Source organism: Mustela nivalis, assembly GCF_964662115.1.
Source record: "Mustela nivalis genome assembly, chromosome: 5".
Classification (NCBI taxonomy): Eukaryota; Metazoa; Chordata; class Mammalia; order Carnivora; family Mustelidae; genus Mustela; species Mustela nivalis.
In genome coordinates this window covers 684,969-705,584 of record NC_139024.1, presented here as the reverse complement: position 1 = coordinate 705,584, position 20,616 = coordinate 684,969, and the positions used below count along the sequence as shown (strand labels likewise).

At 48.9% G+C, this 20,616-nt stretch overlaps 1 protein-coding gene across 2 annotated transcripts; it reads right to left on the bottom strand.

Moving 5' to 3' along the window:
- Positions 1-6,567: 6,567 nt before the first annotated feature.
- DYNLT2 (dynein light chain Tctex-type 2) lies at positions 6,568-20,579 on the bottom strand. 2 transcript variants are annotated; one of them, XM_082730444.1, is made up of 5 exons: positions 20,435-20,522; positions 14,158-14,447; positions 11,952-12,158; positions 9,049-9,207; positions 6,568-7,132 (listed from the first exon to the last, which is right to left on the bottom strand). In XM_082730444.1, exons 2-5 carry the CDS (start codon positions 14,269-14,271, stop codon positions 7,022-7,024), a joined length of 591 nt encoding a protein of 196 aa, XP_082586570.1. In that variant the 5' UTR covers positions 14,272-14,447; positions 20,435-20,522; the 3' UTR covers positions 6,568-7,021. The 2 variants fall into 2 exon arrangements, with proteins under 2 accessions (XP_082586570.1, XP_082586571.1); XM_082730445.1 differs by lacking the exon at positions 14,158-14,447 and having other exon boundaries at positions 20,435-20,579.
- Between the last annotated feature and the right edge of the window lie 37 nt (positions 20,580-20,616).

Below are 20,616 nucleotides of genomic sequence, written 5' to 3'. Positions count from 1 at the left end.
CCCGCGCCCCCGGCCCCGCGCCGCCGCCGCCCCGCTCGCCCCGCGGCCCCGCGCGATCCTCCGGCCGCCGCCGCCGCCGCCGCCGCCTCCCCGCCCGCCGCAGCCCGGCGCGCTCCGCGGCCCCACCTCCCGCCGGCGCCCCAGCCCCCGGCCCCGCCCCGGCCCGCCGCCCCCTCCCCGCGGCCCCCGGCCCGGCCCCGCCGCGCGCCCGCCCTCTCCTCCCACCGCGCCCGCGCCGCCCCGCCCGGGGGTCCCCGCCGCCCCGCCCCCGCCCCAACCCCGCCCCCTCCCCGGGACCCTCCGCCGCCTGCCCCCGGGGTCCCCTCCGCCCCTCCCCTCTCGCCGAGGGACTCTCCTCCCGGCCCCCTTCTCCCGGGGGTCCCCGTCCTCCTGCCCCGGTTTCCCGACGGACCCTCCCCCCGGGGGCCCCCCGTCCCGGCCCCGCCCCCGTCCCCGTGGGCTGTTCCGGGGGGCCCTGGGGGCCTCTGCCCGTTTCCTCGCGAGGCGGCCTTGGCCCCCGCCCTGGGCCGCCTTTGTTCTCCGCCGGCGGCTCGCGCTCCTCCCCGCCTCCGGGGCACCTGCGCGGGGGCCGGGGCGCTGCCCGCGCGTCCCGGCCGGTTCCGCCCCGGCTCCGTGGCCGGCCGCAGCCCCCGGCCAGAGCGGCTGGAGCGCGGCTCGCACGCGGGACTCCGCGGGGAGCCCGGGAGGCAGCCGGGGGTCGGGGGGACCCTCCGGACTCTGCGGGGCCTCCTGTGTGGTCCGCGCGGCGCCGAGGTCCCCGGCGACGGCCGCTGGCCACGCGGCGACACGCGGGGAGAGTTTTCTCTGGGCTGGACGGACCGGTGCCTGGGCCTCACCTGGGCCTCTGCAGGGCGACCCGCGCACGGCGGGACCGAACCTTCCAGGGACACGGCGGACCGTCGCGACGACAAGGGAACACAGACCTGCGGGGCGGGCCCCGCAGCGGGCACGTCCTGGTCCGAGAGCGGCCCCCGTCCGGACAGTGGGCCCAGGACTGATTGCTCTGCGGCTTGGCTTCCCCTCGGCGAACGCGCCTGGGCAGGGCGCCACAGGTCCGGCAGCCGGTTCCTGACCCTGTCCGGGTCCGCTCAGAAATGGCGCCAGGGCTGGACGCTCCCAAAGCCCTCCGAACCTAAACTCTGCTCGCACTCACAGCCCCGGACCAGCTCCTTCCCCACCCGCTGAAAAAAATGGCCCGAGTCCACCAAGAAAGATCAACAGCTTAACCCCAAACCCTCTCAGTGCTCAGGGCCCCCTCAGATCCCCTGGGGAGAACTCAGCAGGAAGCGTGCGCAGGCGGGTGCGGAGGATAGCTGTGCCCCGGGCTTGGTCCACTCTCTTCCCTCGAGTGTTCCGTCTCCAGGTCAGACACAAGTTCAAAACTCATCATGCCAAGTCAATGACCCTATTAGAGCCAGAATATTTATTTTAAAGATTTTATTTGTTTATGTGACAGAGAGAGAGATCACAAGCAGGCAGAGAGAGAGGGAAGCAGGCTCCCCGCTGAGCAGAGAGCGGGTCGTGGGGCTCCATCCCAGGACCCAGAGACCATAACCTGAGCTCTAGGCAAAGGCCTAACCCACTGAGCCCCCAGGCGCCCCTATGGCCGGAATACTAAGGAGACCCTCTGTGGAGGACAATCCCTACCCACGGGCAGTTTCCGCTCTGAAAGACCAGGACACAAATATGTAATGTATTTAAAGGCAGCTTAACTTTCACAAGTACAAAAGTTGCGATTTTAAGGTTGACATAGAATTTGAAAAGTATCTTAAGAGACTGGGGTAGGACAACTCCAGGTGAAGGGACAATCGGAAGAGGAAATAGGCTTTCAAGCCTGAAAAAGGCTGAGGTGGGAAAAGGCACATCAGCCCACGTGGGTTGAGAGTCGGGTACGTGAAGGCAGACGCCAGGAGTTGGGGGGAAATATACACGGTACTGGCATGAGCGAATGGTGAGAGTTAAGATTTTGGGGACACCTGGGTAGCTCAGTCTTCTGCCTTCAGCTGGGGTCATGGTCCTGGGGTCCTGGGATCAAGTCCCACTTCAGGCTCCCTGCTCAGCTGGCAGCCTGCTTCTCCCTCTCCTACTCTCCCTGCTTGTGTTCCGCCCCCTCCCCCCGTCCCATCAAATAAATAAAATCTTTTTTTTTAAAGAGTTAAGATTTTGGGGGCACCTGGGTGGCTCAGTCAACTGAACACCTGACTCTTAATCTTGGCCCAGGTCTTGATCTCAGGGTGGTGAGATTGAGCACAGCCTGGAGCTCCCTGCTCAGTGTGGAGCCTGCGTGGGATTCTCTCTCTCTCCCTTCCCGTTTGCCCCTCCCTCTCTTCGGAAATAAAATGAGGTAAGATTGTGGTCAGTACCAACTGTGTCACGTAATAGCCGCGTGGTCCGTGTCGAATGGGTGAATTGTTAATCTCTCTCAATCTCCATTTCCTCATTTGTAGGATTAAAATAATAATGTCCATCCAGTTATTCCACAAACATTTTAGGAAAAGCAACTATGAACTAAGAATTACGTAGGGTGACGGAGACCGTAGGAATCATTCACTCATTCATCAATACCCCCATATATGCACCCAGCTGGAAACAGAAAAGGAGCGGAAATCTAAGTGACAGATACTGTAAACTCTGAGGAGAGAGCGTTTCATACAGTGGAACAGTCAACCGTCTCAACTGAGAGGCTGAATAAGATGAGGACAGAGAAATGTCCGTTGTATTTAGCAAATTGGGGCCAAAAAGCAAACTTCATTATTTTGAGCTGTTTCTAAGGTGTGACAACTTCAGAAGCTAGACTGAAGTCCCTCGAGGTGGGAAGAGGAGGTGCACGTGGGAGGAAGTTTGCGCCAGCACCGGAGAGAGAAGGGCGGTCGTCTTTAAGGTGGGACAGAGGCGAGCAAGCTTGGGTGCTGGCGAGGGGGCGCAGAGGGGACACCAGGTGCAGGAGCTAGGGGAGACAGCTTCGGGAAGGCCTGCGGCCAGCACAGGGCCTGGGTGACCCCCTGGCAGCAAGAACACAGTCCATCCACTGCGACAAGATGGAACAGAATGTGGCTGCAGGCGCAGGGAGGTTTTGAGACTCGCTGCTGGAAAACTTGAAAGATTTTCCTCTGATGCGGTTTCTCTCCTGATTGAAATAGGAGGTGAAACCACGCACGGAAGTGAGAGAGGAGGGGGGGGAGGAGGAGGAGCAACGTTCCTAGGGGGCCAAGTGGTTTGTTTTCGGTGGGGAGCTTCAAGGGAAACCAGTCGGTCTGGTTTTTCCATGTTCTCAGTCAAACTGAGCTGCTTGAATTCAGGCTATGAGTATGCGTTTCCTTCAGGAAGGGTTTTCCCAGACCCGCAAGAGAGGGTGTTTGTAAGGGAGCTGTTTAATGGTGGGTTATGGCATGGAATGGAGATTTCAGTAGGATTCTACAGTGCTGAGTCCTAAGGACAGAAAAGGGTTGTATAAAAATAACCTGCTGGCGTCCAGGATTTCAGAGGTCATACAGCTATTGATGGTAGCAGAGTTTACAGGGTGAACGGAGGAGCCAGGTGAGCCAGGGCAAGAGGTCACCAAACGGGAGCTGGTCAAGGAGTCAGGAAGCTAGAGGACAGACTTCCCAGTTTTCAGCAGCGCACTGGACTGTAGAAACGACCGCAGGAACTGAGACCGCACAGTGATCTTCGTGATCAGAGAGAAAATTTATAATTGCCCAGAACTTTTGGTAAAACGTTTAAAACTCCCTTACTGCCAATTGTAAATGTATAGAGCATTTTTTAAATTGTAAAACTAATATTTAGTAAATTATAAATACGAAAAACACGAGAATTCATGCTTTATTTCTGTGTAAACACTTTGCCAAGAGTAGTTGGAACTTGCTTTCTCCTGCCATCACTTAGGCTTTGTGCCTTGATAACATCCCAACAGCTGATGTTTTGTGTTTTCAATGTCCTACAACACCTTCAAGTGTCCTTAACGTGAAGTTGTTATCAGTGTCCCTTCACCTTTGTCGGTCACCTGCTCGAACTGCTCTGTGTGACCCGGATGCAGGGTTCCCAGCAGTGCCCTGGCCTGGCCCAGCACCTTAACCAGAGCTCACCACTAACCAGCTCTGTGGGCCTCCGAAAGGACACAACCAGACTTGACTGCAGTGAACTCGCTTTTCATTCTGTCTGTAATAACAGTTTTGTTTCGACGTGACAAGTAATGCCAACACTTGGCCTGAATGCTAGCCAGACGCACTGGGCTCTGTCTTCTGACCACAGCTGAAGAAAGTCTCGTCAACACAAACAGTCAGATGTGGACCCAACGTTACCGTGTTGGACAGGAGCTTCATGCAGGCCGAGGTCATCCTCGGGGCTTCATTCTTGTCATTTTCAAATTTCCTAACCACATCCAATTTCACTGTCAGCTCCTCACTTATTTCTTTGATGTGCTTTCAACTTTGGGGGGCACATTTTATAAAACAAAATTTTAATGTAAAAAGGAACACTCTTTTTATGGTCCATTTTTGTAAAACACCCCGTGGGGCTGTCACTGGGAGGCAAGGAAGCAATACAGCTACACTCCTTGCTGTCTGTGCTGAGGCCCGAGGCAGGAGTAACTGGGTGCAGTGACCTGTCACTGACGGGCTTGGCGAGGAGGCCCGGGCTGCGTGAGGGCCATCGGTGTGGCGATCTGTGGCTGGGCACTGGCTGTGAGGTCTGCGCTCGATGTGATGTACTTCCTCAGTCGGTGCAGCAGAACAGCTGAAATTTGAGTCATGCTACTGGGGCACTGGTGTTTCAAGACAAGACTGTGGCCACCCGAGTTTGTTCATAGCAGAGCAGCACCTGCGTGGGGACTGCCTCACTAGACAGCTTTCCATGTGCACATCGAAGGCACAAAGAATGGTAGCAGGAGTCAGTAGAGATGGAGGCCGGGGTCCCCTAGCTCTTGTCTTGAGGAGAAGGAACCAGCCAGGGGCCGGGGGCAGCAGCGGCACGGGGTGTGAAGAGGCATGAGCACACACGGAGGCTTTGCCAGGAGCCGGGGCACTGAAGGCCAGAGTGGCTGTGTCAAGGACGGAGAGGAAGAATAGCGTCTGCTCGAGGGGCTTTGGTAGGAGGGGTGTGCGGGGACCAGACCGAGGTCATCTTGGACAAACCCACCACGGTGGCCACTCTGTGGCCATCCTTCTGCTTGAGGGCACCCTTAATTAGGCATACACCCGGGGCCTCACCTGCTTGCCCTGCCCTGGAGCTCGGACTCTGACACACGATTCCTAACCATTCTCCCCCCTCGCCGGTCCCCCGCAGGTACGCCTACCCTGCAGGGCTGAAAAAGTGGGTCTTAAGGAAGGTGGGCGTGTAGAGGTCTAGCCGACACTGCTGCCCAAGATGCGCTTCTGTCCGCAGGTCCCCTTAACCAACCATTTCTCCTCAAGCTGGACTTGGCCTCTTTCTTTGGTCTATGGCTCCTTTGGGGATGTTCTGCATGTACCTCCCTTTCAGAGAACAGGGACTCTCCGTGGGGACAAGCCAAGTCCTTCTTAAGAAAGAGACTCAAAATGCATCTGGAGGAGAAGCTGGGGACAGAGAGGAGTGCTGTGAGGTCTGCAGAGGAAGGTCACTAACTTGCTGTAAAAAGCTTTGAGAAGCCGGATGTCAGATCATGGGCGTGCAGGGGAGGTGGAGGAGGCGGGAGGGTCAGAGTCGCTCGTATGGAATTCAACGAGGTGTGTATGGGGTTGAGGAGGTCCTTGTAAGAACTCCCATCAGGCAATACCTGCAGGTCCCATTTGAGGATGAGGAAGCTCCGGGGCTCTCTGAAGGGCTGGGCCAAGCGCTCCGTGATTTGTCACGTGGCCCCCGCGCCACCTGCATCACTCTTTACAAACAGGAGGCCACAGGCTTTACTACTACATCCTCAAGTTCCCCAGGAAGGCGCACGGCTTACCGACCTGCTGCACGGGCTCGTCACCACTTCTGTAGCCGTGGCTCACCGCGGATCACTCCCGTGCTGAAGATCTGGGGCGGCGGTGACCCATGATTCTGCTGCACAGCCCCGAACTGTTGGTCCTGGATTCGCCAGCTCAGGAGGACACATAAGTGAACAGAAAACTCTGCCCACCGTCCACTCTCCAGCCTTGGGACTATTCAAGAATGGCTATTTCAACCAACCCTTAAGTTTGACATGGTTACAGCCCTGAGAGCTACCTCATGACAGGCGCGACGGGTCGCCTCCTCCAAGCCCGTCCCCTTCTTCCACGCTGGAGCTCTGTCTACTCTTCGTGGGGCCCTGCGCTCCTGCAAAGGGAAATGCGCCCTCAGCCCCAAGGAGGGAACTATGACCCATCTAGTCATAGACGGGAACATGATCAGATTATATCAAGTTAAACAAATGCCAAAGTCTGGAGGAGAGGAGAAGGCAGAAAACCCCCGAGTCCCTGATCAAATGTCAGGAAAATGAAATTCTCCTCTTTAAAAAAACAAAACAAAAAACTGGATTAGGTTTTTCAGTTCTTGCACCTAAAAAGAATTGAACTAACAGAGTAACAAAAGGAATGACCACACATTAAGGATGTGTTAAGTACGTTGTCTTTAATCCAAACTTGCTAATTCCTTTCGAAAGAATGCCTACAACATATTAAAATGCCATTTAAAATATAACTGGCTTTAGAAGTTTTCCAAAATCTATTTTAACATTTACTTGACAAATTCTAATTGTCTTAACTCTAAAAAGAACGAGAAGGAATCCCTGTGTTTGCACACGGCCCCTCTGCGAGCTCCTGCGCACCCGTCTCTATCGCTGCGGGCGCTGCCCTTACCTTTATGCTTCGGGGCAACAGAATGTTAATAAATGTGAGAACTATTAAGTATGAAGGTAAAAACTTGGCTTTTCCTTGTTTGCTGTTGGAAGAATACAGCGAGGCTGCAGCTGCAAGCGAAAGCACAGCTGATCCCACGAAGTGCCAATCTTTAAAGCCACGGGCCTCGGAAGCGGAGAAGCCTGCGCTCCCGGGCCTATGACAAGCTATTCGCAGAAGAGCGCAAACACCAGGGCCAAGGCGACGTACGCTTCCGTTTCATGTTTCGCCGCAACCCAGCTGTCCCAGGCAACGTCCCAGATCCACCTGCTGGCAATCTGGGATACACAAATTTCAAAAAAGACCAACTATGAATTGAACATGTTAAGAAGTAAACTTTAAGTCTATATGGTGTCTTAGAAAGTGATATTTAAACACTAGTTTTTCCCATTTCCCCTTTCCTGAAAGCGGTCCTTCTCCGACACGGGGACTGGACCTTCAGCACTGTCTGGGGGCAGGCACAGGAGCCCTCTGAACCCGGGCCTCGGAGCTCTGCACACAGGATGCTCCGCGGCGTGCCACTCTCGGATACGGGATTTTCCTTAACATCCTTCAAATATGCTCAAGGGAAAGTTTATTAGAACCTTGTTTGGAAATAAAGAAATAGCATTGATTATCCAAGAAGGCTGTTAGGGAAAATTCTAAATCCTTTGCTTCACTCACAAAGCCCCATGTTTTCTAACTACAGCCTACTTTTCCGTGGTGGATATAAGTGACCACAAACCTTCTGTGGCTTCTCCCAAGAGGGTGAGTCTGTTCCTCCAACCGTTGAGTATGAATTGGCCTTAGGACTTGCTCTGAGCCCAAGACTGGGACATTGTATGACTTCAAGCAAAGCCTTCAGAGGTCTTCTGCTCCCACCTGCTCCGAACACTGTGAGGGAAGCCCCCACATAAGGAAAGCCACTCAGCCCACGGACGGTGGCTCACATGCAGGAGAACCCAGGAGCCCGAGCCAACAGCCAGCCCCGCCCCCAGACGTGAGAGCGAGGCCATGTCCGACCACTGTGAGTGTGTCAGGAAGACTAGCAGGAAAAGCAGCCGTCGCAGCCGGGCTGACCCACAGAATGATGAGCAGATAAGTGGCTCGTTTCAAGCTTCTGCGTTCTGGGGCGGTGTGCTGTCTGGTACTGTTGCCACGGACAGCACGCCCGTGTCCACCGCGGAACACATGCAAGCACATGGGTTATTAAGCATGCACACCGGCTGCCCCGGCATCGTGGCATCCGGAGAGCTCTGCTTGCACGTCCTTGGTCCGGCACAGCTGGTTTCTCCTCACACTCGGGTACCAGAGGGTCTGCCCCATCTCCAGACAGTCCCAGGGGCCACTCCGCCACCCCGTCACACTGCCGTCCTCTCCGCGTGAGAAGTGGGTGCTGCTGTGTTCTCGTCTCCCTGGGAGCCAAGGCCATGTCTGTCCTGCTGACCGACTCTCGTGTGACCAGCAGCCCTCCGCCTGCTTCCGTGAAGACTGCAGACGTGCCGGCGGCCACACGTGGACCGGCCGCTCACGTGGCCTCATGTCTCCGTTATGGTCAATGACAACGACTGCATTGCTGCTTACCAAGGCCTCTGGCCGGAGACCACGCCGAGGGCCCCTTACAGACCAGCCCGCTGAACCGTGAGGGCGGCTGCCTGTAGGCGACCGCCCATCTCCCTCCACAGCTGGGAACACCTGTGCCCTGGCCACAGCCTCCGACTGTCGCTGCGCGTTCATTTCTAGGTCAGCCGGACTCGGGCACCAACGCAGTCCCACTGTCTGTCCCTTTCCCTTTCTTAAACTCTGAGCTGCGTTGTCTTCTCTCCGGCGTACAGGAGAGTTTCTTGGAGAACCGCGGTCTGCGTCTCAGCATTTCCTGTCTCTTTTCTCAGTGACTGACCTGACTCCCATCAGTGCTCAAAATAAATTTACTGGTTAATTATCAAATGACATTAAATTGCCAAAATTAGTGTGATCAAGGAATAGGATAGCCGGACAGTCTAATAAATTATCAATAGAAAGTTGCCATTTCTGGGTGAGGACTTTTCCAATAATAGGCAGTGAAGGAAGATCCAGCCAACAAAATCAGCCTTTGTCAGAGAGGCGCCTGGGGGCCCTAGAGGCACACGGTGGCGGCGGCACGGGACCTCCCAGCTCACTAGAGGGGACAGCTGGGGGCGCCGGCTGATAGATGCTGGGTCAGTGAGGTACTTACATGTATTGCCTGACCAGTCTTCTGGATAAATAATACTTTTATAATGAACTTGTAACGGTGGTACCCAAATTCTTTCACTGCTGACAAGATGCGGTCTGCTAGGTCAAGTGACAAGCGACAGAACACTTGATCATCGTATTTGACATCTTTAAGATTTTCCTTTAAAAAAATAGGAAAGACATTTTAATTTCCAAACCATTTTCCATATAAAAACTGAAGAAAACATGTCTAATCCACAGAACTTTAAAATAATACATGCATTCCTTCTAACCAAATAACATTAAATGAATGTTGTGCTTGACAATTTATTTCAATAACAATGTTGAATAAAGTTGATTTGGGTTTTTAATTACATTCAATTGCTCTTCATTACCAACACTTAACCCATAAGTTTTCCTTTACTTGGTCACTCCATCAAAAGCTAGTCGGGACACTCGGGAATTTTAAAACAGTGCTTCCGGGAATGCTTAGGTAGATGAAGGAAATCTTCCTATAATTTCTGTATTTGCTAAAACTCAGAGTTTTGGGAAAACTCTGAGTTTTCCTAAAGCCTGGGTTTCCTGGACGGGAGCCTGTATTACGTGACTACTGTCTTCCCCAGTCTCCCTGACTCAAAGCCACTTCCCTAGCCCTCTCCCCATGGCGTTGCACTCTGCTGCTCTCTGCGGACGCCAGGACGCGGAGATCCAAGATTGTCTGCCATGTCTGCTGTGGATTCATCACAGCTGGGGACACAGATGGGCGTCAGAAGCACTAAGCTTTCCCACAGCCCGTAAGCAGACTGGACCACACAGTGAGCAGAATGCACATGCCTTTGAGTGACCTGACAATGATGTCTTAACATGGTTCTGGGTCCTGTGGTAACAAACGAACTCCTAACAGCTAATATTTTTTTTTAAGATTTTATTTATTTATTTATTTGACAGACAGAGATCACAAGTAGGCAGAGGCAGCCTGAAAAAGAGAGAGGAAGAAGCAGGCTCCGTGGGACTCGATCCCAGGACCCTGGGATCCTGACCTGAGCTGAAGGCAGAGGCTTTAATCCACTGAGCCACCCAGGTGCCCCCAACAGCTAATTTTATACGCATGTAAAACCAAATATATTGTTTTGTTTTATCGGTTTTGATTCCCTTCTAGAATGGTGCTGGACCTAAAACTGGGTCTAGAAGCATTCGTCTCCCTCAGGCATTGGCTGTGGTTCCTCTTTCAGAAGCTTAACAACATCCATTCTCTCTTCCATCTGCCTAACAAACCCTGGCTCCGCCCACCTATATGCTCTTGTTTAACAAAGGGCGAGTGCTTGCTCTAGGAAAAGACCCACAGGCTCCAGCAGTATGTACTATTTCTGCATCTAGAACTGTGATGAATTTTCTGTGAACCCCAGGGAAAACCCCCACCTCTTTATGACCCCTTGCTATCCCCCCACACAGCCAATCAGCTGTTCACCCCACCATGCTCCATGCAATTCTGTAAATTAACGTACGGAAATACAACTTGAAATCCATTATATCCAGTAAATTGGAACTCCGTCTATGCGGTAAGGCCAAGCAAAAGAGACACCAAAATGTGTATTCTCATGTCACAAATGCTTGCTATTAGTGTTTAAATAAGAGAAAGTAATAATTATTTCATTGTATCAAACGGAGTTGAATTTCTTTATTTCCTGAAGCCGTGAGCCATCTGACAATGATTAGTTCAGCTCAGAAATGTATCTGTCTATGGTAGTAGAGGCCAGAGTAGGCCTCCTAAATATTCTTCTGTAATAATAAAAGTTAATTCATTTAAATAATTAACTTTGGTATTATTAAAATAGTATTAATCATTTATACAAAATGAAGAGATGCTTTCTTCCCAACAGCTAGCTCACATAAGTTGTTACTGAAGGAATACACCTCACAAACTGAAGGGATAGGAAACTTTGACACAAGGAACATGCCTGGGGTGGACCCAGGCTTGGTGGAGTCCACAGGGGAATCTGGCCATCAGATGGTGCCTGGGTGCCTGGTGCCCAGCACTCAAGACCACAGAGGAAAAGGTGATTCCGAAAAGGTAGTCCCGGGGCACCTGCATGGCTCAGTCGGGTCAGCACCTGCCTTCAGCTCAGGTCATGATCCCAGGGTCCTGGGACGGAGCCCTGCTTTGGGCTCCTTGCTCAGCGGGAAGCCTGCTGCTTTGTCTCCCACTCCTGCTTGTGTTCCCTCTCCCGCAGTCCTTCTGTGTCAAATAAATAAATAAATAAATAAATAAATAAAATCTTTAAAAAAATAAAAGAAGAAAAAGTTGTCCTTCAAACTTTCTATAAATGAAAAATTTTAATTTGGTCCTTAAGAAAGATGATGGAGGAATCCTTTCCATCGGAACAACACAGCCTTCAGATACCAACACTAGTATAAATAATGTTGGTATTAATATTAGTCTTAAAGTACTTTATAAAATTGGAAAAGCTTTTTTGGACTAGCCTGGAAATAACTGTCCAAACCGGCCTTTAGATTCCAGTCAGTTTCAAGAAGGGACCGGCGATGTGACAGATGAGAGAACACTTTATCTAGCATCATGTTGGTGACATGTGTGTCAGCAGCTGCCTGTCCTTACAGGGTTTAGGTCCAGGAACCGCCTTTCACACACACATGCAGTGTGTTTTAACTCATTCCTCCAAATACTGGAAAACATGACACCTGAGGGATAAATAACTTATGGATAATTAAGAGTTGAAATAACTAAAGAATTAAATCTAGCTCATGGCATCGATGGGAAGATTCTTGAGGGTGACTACAAAGTACTTTCATATTTTCAGAGACAAATGCTACAAAAAAAAGTCAATGGAATGTATGGCCATAAATCTGAATACGCTGACCAAATGGGCAAAGCTAAGATATTGCTGTCGCACATATTTATCAACCTACTGTTAGTATCTGCTGGACTTTAGTTTCTACTGAATGAGCTTGGAATTTTTTCAACGGCTCCATTCTGTATGAATTAGCAAACTTGAGTTTGGCCAGGGCACTCTTCCACTCTTTACCCAAGTCAGCGATCGAATCATCGAATGGAGGCTCCACGTACTGAACATCGTGAATCGAGTCTCTCAGTCGCTCTTTTAAAATCTGTGTATACTGCAAGAGGGGCAGGAAGTGAGAAAGATCATTTCTTTAATTACAAAATGAAATTTTAGATTTAAGAACCCTAATACAATGGGACAGAGCTGACACAAAGTCTAGAAACCCGTTCTGACTGACTTCTGTGACAGAGTAAGCGCTGAGCCCTAGATTCACTGATGCACTCCTGGCTATCAACTGGGTAAAAGAAAGCTAACCTAACTGGCTAGCTATCATCTCTCTAGAAACACGAATTTGCACACATATATTTACAATATCCGTGGAAGATACAAAAGAACCAGAAACAAGACAGGCCTCCACAGAGGGCAACTGGGTGGCTAGGAGACGTGTGTAAAGAGAACTTGCCAGTTCTCTACCCTGAGGTTATGAAAGTATTATCCGTCATTGTCTTACCATTTTATTTATTTTATTTTATTTTTAAAGATTTTATTTATTTATTTGACACAGAGAGATCACAAGTAGGGAGAGAGGCAGACAGAGAGAGGAGGAAGCAGGCTCCCTGCTGAGCAGAGATCCCAATGTGGGACTCGATCCCAGGACCCTGAGATCATGACCTGAGCCGAAGGCAGCAGCTTAACCCACTGAGCCACCCAGGCGCCCCTATCTTACCATTTTAATTACTTTTATTTAATTGTCCTTGATTAAATAATACCATTATTTACCCAAGTCTTTACATAATATTTACATAAATAACAGTCTTAAGTTGAAAGATAACAAATGTGTACTGATTTGGTACATAGATTATTTTATGCTTTTAAACATGCATTCACTCTGTGACATTCAACATTCTTTTTTTTTTTTTTTTTAGTTTTATTTATTTGACAGAGATCCTAGCAGGCAGAGAGGCAGGCAGAGAGAGAGGGGGGAAGCAGGCTCCTTTCTGGAGCAGGGAGCCTGATGTGGGGCTCAGTCCCAGGACCCTGAGATCATGACCTGAGCTGAAGGCAGAGGCTTTAACCACTGAGCCACCCAGGTGCCCCGACATTCAACATTCTTTAAAGAAATAGTTATGTGGTGCCTAATATGGTCTAGATAAATGTTGTAGGCTCTGAAGTTACAGTGATGAGCTCCATTGTACTAGCGAGGGATTTGTTGTTGGGCTTATGCGAACTCATAATCAAGCAGTCTGCCCTCACGCGGGGGTCACTCTAATGGACAGGAGGGCCGACTGACTATTGAAAGCACACACAAAAATAAATTAGCAGATTTAAATAGTAGTAATTGCTATAAAAACAAAACCAAGCAACTTGGGAGGAACTCACTGGGAAGGGCTAATTTAGCAGAGTGATCAGAGACGGCCCCTATGAATGAAGTTGTATATGGGCTGAAGCCCCAAAAGAACATACACAGTCTTCAGGTCAAAGAGCATGTTCTAGGAGCAGGTTTGTGGTCAGTGTGGCTCGAGTGTCCTGAGTGAGGCAGAATGGTGACAAGATGGAAGCTAGGAAGGCAACCAAGGAGCAGGTCCTGAAGCACTGACTAGAATGTGATGAACACTTTGGATTTTATTCTCAGAACAGTGGGAACCGCTGGAAAAGTTCAAGGACGTTAGGGGTAGGTTCCACATTAGTGTTAAAAGTGCATTCTGGCTGGTGTGGCGAACGGATTAGAGGGATAGCAGGGCTCCGATGAACATAGCCTTATACTTTGTAATGCTTTTTAATGAATAAGGTTAACTAAGTAATTCTGTAACTTCATAACAGCTTTTCTAACCAGGAACATGGTTTACTTTGGTAATTATGTAAGAATTTTTATTTCTAAATAATTTATTTTGACATAAATCTTTCAATTTACTCTGAAGCATTTATTCTTCTGCTACTTTCCCAGTGAGGCTTTAAGGTGATTTAAATTGCACCCACCTATTAAACTTTTATTAATTTCAATGTTTACTACCTCTAGATTTTTCTAACTATATAATACATATTTCTATCATCCCTCCTCATCCCTGTCCATATTTTACTGCAGAGGCCAGTACTTTAAAATGTAAATATCAGACCTCCCGGTCCTCAAGTATTGTGAGAGTATTTATTCTCCACCACCGATGGATCTGTGTGGCAGAAACTGGCACTGGACAACACGTCCCTTTCTCTGCCCCCTCTGAGGGGTTCATCTGACCGGCAGGTCGGCAAGAGAAAGAACATGATTAAATGCAGAATCTCCCAGCTCTTCTCTTGGCAGCGGATCAGAACAAGGACGTATCATCTGTCCGAACTCTGCAGATGGTTCCCAGAGACAGGCTGTTGTCTTAGTATCAGTGTCCAGGCACAGCCGTGACCATTTGGTGACCTGCTTGAGCATAAGTCGAAATGTTACCAGCCTGTTTTTCATCACTGATAGTTTGTTAATATGGTTAGCTGATTTCTGAATGTTTAACCAACCTTGCATTCCTAGAACAAACCCCACTCAAATATAATATTACTATTGTTATTTGATTGAATGTTTGTACCTTTTGACCTCCACATATTTTTCTTTTCAGATTTCACACAGAAGTGAAATCATACAATATCTGTCTGAATTATTTCACTTAGCCTGTTCTCAAGGTCCACATGTTATTGCAAATGGCAAGATTTCATTCTTTTTTTAATGGTGAAATAAGTAAACATTTAGGAAGTTTTCATATCTTGGCTATTTATTGTAGATGATGCTGCAATGAACAGAGGGACGCATATATCTTTTCGAATCAGTGTTTTCATTTTCTGTGAAGAAATACCCAGAAATGGAATTGCTGAATTGTATGGTAGTTCTACTTCTAATTTCTTGACGTTCCTCCATATTGTTTTGTTGTACTACCCACAGTAGTAGCTGTACCCGCTTATGTTCCCACCAACAATGCACGAGGGCTGCCTTTTCTCTACATCCTTGCCAACACTTGTCATCTTTAGTCTTTTCAATAATAGTGAATCAAATAGGTGTGAGGTAATACCTGTTTTTATTTACTTATTTATTTGACAGACAGATCACAAGCAGGCAGAGAGGCAGACAGAGGGAGAGGATGAAGCAGGCTCCCTGCTGAGCAAGACCCTGGGATTATGACCTGAGCCGAAAGCAGAGGCTTAACCTACTGAGCCACCTAGGCGCCCCAATATCTTTTTTTTTTTTTTAAAGATTATTTATTTGACAGAGATAGAAAGCACGAGTAGGCAGAGTGGCAGGCAGAGGAAGGAGGCAGGCTCTTTGCTGAGCAGAGATCCGGATGTGGGGCTCAATCCCACGACCCTGGGATCCTAACCCAAGCTGAAGGCAGCCACTTAGCTGACTGGCCATTCAGGTGCACTCACTTTGCACTTCCCTGATGATTAAGGATGTTGAGCATCTTCCCTTGTACCTGAAGTCCATCTGTACATCTTCTTTGGAAAAATACCTATTCACGAATTCTGGTCATTTTATAATCCAATTGCAAGGTGGTTTTTTTGTTTGTTTTCTTTTTTTGCTGTTGAGTTATAGGAGTTCTTTACATATCTTGGATATTAACCCCTTAAATGATTTGCAAATAACCTTTCCCACTCAGTAAGCTGTGTTTGCACTTTGTTGACTTCCTTTGCGGTGCTAAAAGTTTTTAGTTTAATGTAGTTTCAGCTCTTTATTTTTGCTTTTGTTGCCTTTGCTTTTGGAGCTGGATTAAAAAATCATCACCAAGACTGATGTTAAGGTGTTTATTACCTATGTTTTCTTTTTGGAATTTTATGGTTTCAGGTCTTCCATTCAAGTCTTCAATCTATTTTGAGTTTATTTTTGTGTACATGTGAAATGCTTGTCCAGTTTTCCGAATAACCATTGAAAATACTATCCTTTCCCTACTGTATATTCTTGGCTCCTTTGTTATAATTCACCATAAATGTGTGTTTATTTCTGGACTCTACTGCCCTATTGACATGTCTGTGTTTATGACAATGCCATACTCGTTTTATCACTAGGCTCTGAAATACAATTTGAAGTCCTAAAGAGAGATGCTTCTAGCTTTGTTGTTCTTCCTCCATACTGCTTTGGATATCTGGGGTCTTTTGTGATGTCATAGAAAGTTTAGAATTGTTCTGTGAAAAATGCCATTGGAATTTTATTAGGGATTACAGTGAATCTGTAGAGTGCTTTGGGTAGTGTGTACATTTTAACAATATTAATTCTTCCACCCCAGGAACATTGAGTATCTTTCCATTCATTTGTGTTGACTTCAATTTCTTTCATCAATGTCTTACAGTTTTCACTGTAAGACTCTGGAGGATTTTCACCTTCTGGGTTAAATTTGTTCCTATTTTATTCTTCTTAATGCAATTGTGAAATGGGATTTTTTTCTCTTAATTTCTGATAGCTTGTGTATAGAACTGCAATAGATTTTCTTGTTAAGATTTTATTTATTTATTTGACAGAGAGAGATTACAAGCAGGCAGAGAGGCAGGCAGACAGAGAGAGGGGGAAGCAGGCTCCCTGCTGAGCAGAGAGCCCGATGCGGGACTCGATCCCAGGACCCCGAGATCATGACCTGAGCTGAAGGCAGCGGCTTAACCCACTGAGCCACCCAGGCGCCCCTGCAATAGATTTTTTAATATTGATTTTGTTTCCTGCAATATTTATGTTTATTGAATCAAGCAGTTTCTTGGTAGAGGCTTTAAGATTTACCATATATAATATCATGTCATACACAAATAGCAACAGTTATACTTTCTTCTTTCCAATCTGGATGCCTTTTTCCCCTTTCTCTTGCCTAACTTCTCTGGCTAGGATTCCAATACAATGTTGAATAGAAGTGGTGGGAGTGGGCATCCTTGTCTTGTTCCTAAATTTAAAGGAAAAGCTTTCAGCTCTTCACCATTTTGTATGTTCACTGTAAGTTTGTCATATGCGGACTTTAGTATACAAAAGTATGTTCCCTCTAAACCCACTTTGTTGAGTTTTTAGGATAAATGGATATTGAATTTTATCAAATGCTCTTACTGTATCTATTGAGATGACATAATTTTTTAAAAATAATTATTTGAGGGAGAGAGAGCATGAGTGGGGTGAAGGGCAGATGGAGAAGCAGACTCCCCACTGAGCGTGGAGCCTGATGTGGGGCTTGTTCCTGGGACTCCAGAATCGTGACCTGAGCCAAATGCAGACGCTCAACTGAATGAGCCACCCAGGCACCCAGGATGATGTGATTTTTATCCTTCATTAGGCTAATGCAATCTCACACTGATTGTTGGGGATGCTGACCACCCCTGCATCATAGAATAAATCCCACTTGACCATGGTATATGATCTTTTTAAAGTACTGTAAAAGTTGGCCCAATATTTTGTGTATTTTTTACATCTACATTCATCAGGTTTATTGGCCTGTAGTTTTCTTTTCTCTGGTGTCCTTGTACGGTTTTGGTATCAGGGTAGTGTTGGCCTCATAAAATTAGTTTGGAAGTATTCCTTCCTCTTTTATTTTTTTGAAAAATTTGAGAAAGACTGGTATTGATTCTTTCAATGTTTGGTAAAATTCACCAATGAAGACATATGGTCTGGACTTCTGTTTGTTGGGAGGTTTTCATTACTGAGTCAATCTCCTCATCAGCAATCGGTCTGTTCAGGTTTTCAATTTCAGGAATTTATACATTTTTTTCTCGGTTGTCCAAATTGGTGGCATAAAACTGCTAATATTATCTTATGATACTCCGTATTTCTATGGCATCAGCTGTAATATCTCTTCTTTCATTTTTTTCTCCTCTCTCATTTTTAACTTTGAGCCCTCTCCCTTTTTTCTTAGGCGAATGTAGATAAAGGTTTGTCAGTTTTCTTTTCATTAAGCCAGCTCTTAATTTCACGTTTCTATGGTCTTTTTAACTTCGGGTCTCATTTGTTCTTTTTCTAGTCTTTGATGTGTAAAGTTTGGTTGCTTATTTATTTTTTGTTTCTTGAGGTAAGCATTTATTATCATGAAATTCCCTCTCGGAAATGCTTTTCTGCACTCTATATATTTGGTATGTTGTATTTCCATTTCCATTTAAGGAATTTTAAAGTTTTTCTTTTGATTTCTACCTTGATACATTAGTTGTCCCATAGAATGTTTCTAACCTTAATATTTTTGAATTTTTCCGTTCTCTTCTTACAGTTGACTTCCAGTTCCATACCATTGTGGTTGGTAAAGATTCTTGGTATTTTACTCTTCTTAAACTTATGAAGACTTGTTTTGTGGCCTAAGTGATTGGTGCTGGGGAACGTTCCATGTGCACTGCAGAATGTATTCTGCTGCCCTCGGCTGGAATGTTCTAGATGTATCTGTTAAGTCCACCTGGTTGAATGGGTCATTGAAGGCTGATGTTTTACTTTTCGTCGGAACGACCTATTCATTATACAAGTCAGGTACTGAAGTCCCCTTTTATTGTCTTTCTCCCTTTATGTCTTGCTTGATGTATTTAGGTGTTCCTACGTTGGGTGCAGTTGTATTTTATTTTTCTCACATGTTGTTGGATTTAATGTGCTGTAGTTTTGTTAAGAATTTTTGCATCTATGTTTATGAGGAATAGAGGAATGCTGACTTCATTGGATGAATTGGGAAGAATTCCCTTTTTTTCAATTTTGCAGAACACTGTAATATTTGGCAGAAACTCACCAGAAAATCCATTTGGGACTGGAACTTTCTATATGGAAAAGTTTTAAACTCCAGTTTTAAACTTAAGTTTAATTGATATAGGAGCTGTTCAGGGAATCTATTGCTTCTTGAATGAGTTACTGTCGCTTGTTTCTGTATATTAGTTTTTCTAGAGCTGCCGTAATAAAATATCACAGACCAGGCAGTTTAAAGAATTTCTTATTTGCTCACAGTTCTGGAAGCTTCTGGGTTTCATCTATACCACAAAGTTAAGGAAAGCGACAGTCCCATCAAAACTCTATCATATGGGAAATGAATTAATCCTCCCAAGAAAAATGGAGGTGCTGTTAGTAGAAGAAGAAAAAAAGGACGCACCGTATGTAAAATTAAAAGACATTTAAACATTACACTGTGTTATGTGTCTTCACGTGTCCTACGCTCAAGAACAGAGGAATTTTCTACTGCCCCAAAGTTAGAAATTAGGCGTTGGTGCACTTACTGTCCTCAGACACATTTAGTGAGCATTCTCAGTGTCTTCCCCATTTCTGCTCTATCAAATTTTTTACTCCTAGAGGCTAGGTCTTTTTTTTTTTTTTTTTTTTTTAAGATTTTATTTATTGAGAAGGAGCACAAGCAGGGGGAGTGGGAGAGGGAGAAGCAGACTTCCCACCCGCAGGGAGCGCGATGCAGGGCTGGATCCCAGGACCCTGGGACGGTTGCCCCCCGGAGCGCTCCCAGGCGTCCCCGAAGTCCAGACCTTGCAGACAGCTGTGACTGAGCACATCCACGTCAACCAAGCAAAATGGCTTTGGTCCGTGTCCCCTTATTCCCAGACTATGGTCCAGGCAGCAGCGTGTGTGGATCTGTCGTTCCGGCTGGCGACAGGTCTGGAAGACCGACGGACGGCGCACACCGCTGAGCCTGGAACACAGGACGGTCAGCGGCGTGACCACCCGCTCCCGTAAGAGCAGAAACGACCAACCGACCGCGCGCAACTGCGGAGCCCCCGGAACTTGGCGCTGTGCGGACGAGGAGCCGCGCAGCACGTATGCGCACGTTGCACACTGCGTTCCAGGAAAGGTCTTCGCAAACTCCTAGAAACGTCCGCATGTTCCCCGAAGACGAGCCGCGAGTCCGGGCCACGCGTGGGGCCCGCTGCGAAGGGCCCGGCTGCCCAGCCCAGCCCAGCCCCGGGGGCACCGGCCCCACCTCCCGCCGGCGCGAGGCCGCTCGGCTCCTTCCTTGGGATCCGGGCCCCGCGGCGCGACCCGGAGCCGACGTGCCCGACGCGTCCCGCCGACCTGAGCGCCTCGTCGCTCTCGGTCCTGCGGGCGGGAACGGCGGGCCCCAGGCAGGCCGGAGACGCCCGGCGGCCTCCTGCTCCGCCCGCTCGCGGCTCGCGTCCCCACGGTCGAAGAAGGCCCCGGGCTCCGGACCGGCTTCCGCGCGCTGGGCCCGGCGCTGTGCGCCCGCGAGAGCCGGCGGCGCCTTCGGGGAGGCCCGGCCGCCAGCGCCCGCCCGCGGAGCCTCCCGCCGGCCGCGGCTCCGAAGCTCGGCCCCCGGGCGCGCGGCCCCGTCAACGCGGCGGCCCCGGAGCACGACGGAGGGAGCGCGCGGCGGAGCGAGCCCGGGAGCCCCGCGGAGGGCAGCGCGAGCCCGGGAGGCGCGAGGGCCGCCGGCCGCCCCCGCCCCGCCGCCGCCGGCCCCGGCCCGCACTCACGGCCTCCCTCTCGAACATGCTGGGCTTCCTGTCCTTCCGAGGCGGCGGCGGCGGCGGCTGCGGGGCCGGGCCCGGGGACGGCTTCGCGCCTCGCCCGCGTCTCTCCATGCGGCCCGCCCCGCCCGTCCCGGCGGCCTCGCCGGCTTCCGCGACAGCTCGGGGCGCGCGCCGCGTCGCGCCGG

Excerpts from the sequence above, each read along its gene's own strand:
- DYNLT2 (XM_082730444.1), bottom strand. The coding sequence starts at position 14,271 with ATGAACCCCTCAGAGGGGGCAGAGAAAGGGACGTGTTGTCCAGTGCCA. Across the intron at positions 9,208-11,951 it reads AAGTCCAGCAGATACTAACA|GAAAATCTTAAAGATGTCAA; the intron begins GTAGGTTGATAA and ends ATTTTTTTAAAG. Across the intron at positions 7,133-9,048 it reads AGACTGGTCAGGCAATACAT|ATTGCCAGCAGGTGGATCTG; the intron begins GTAAGTACCTCA and ends TGTGTATCCCAG.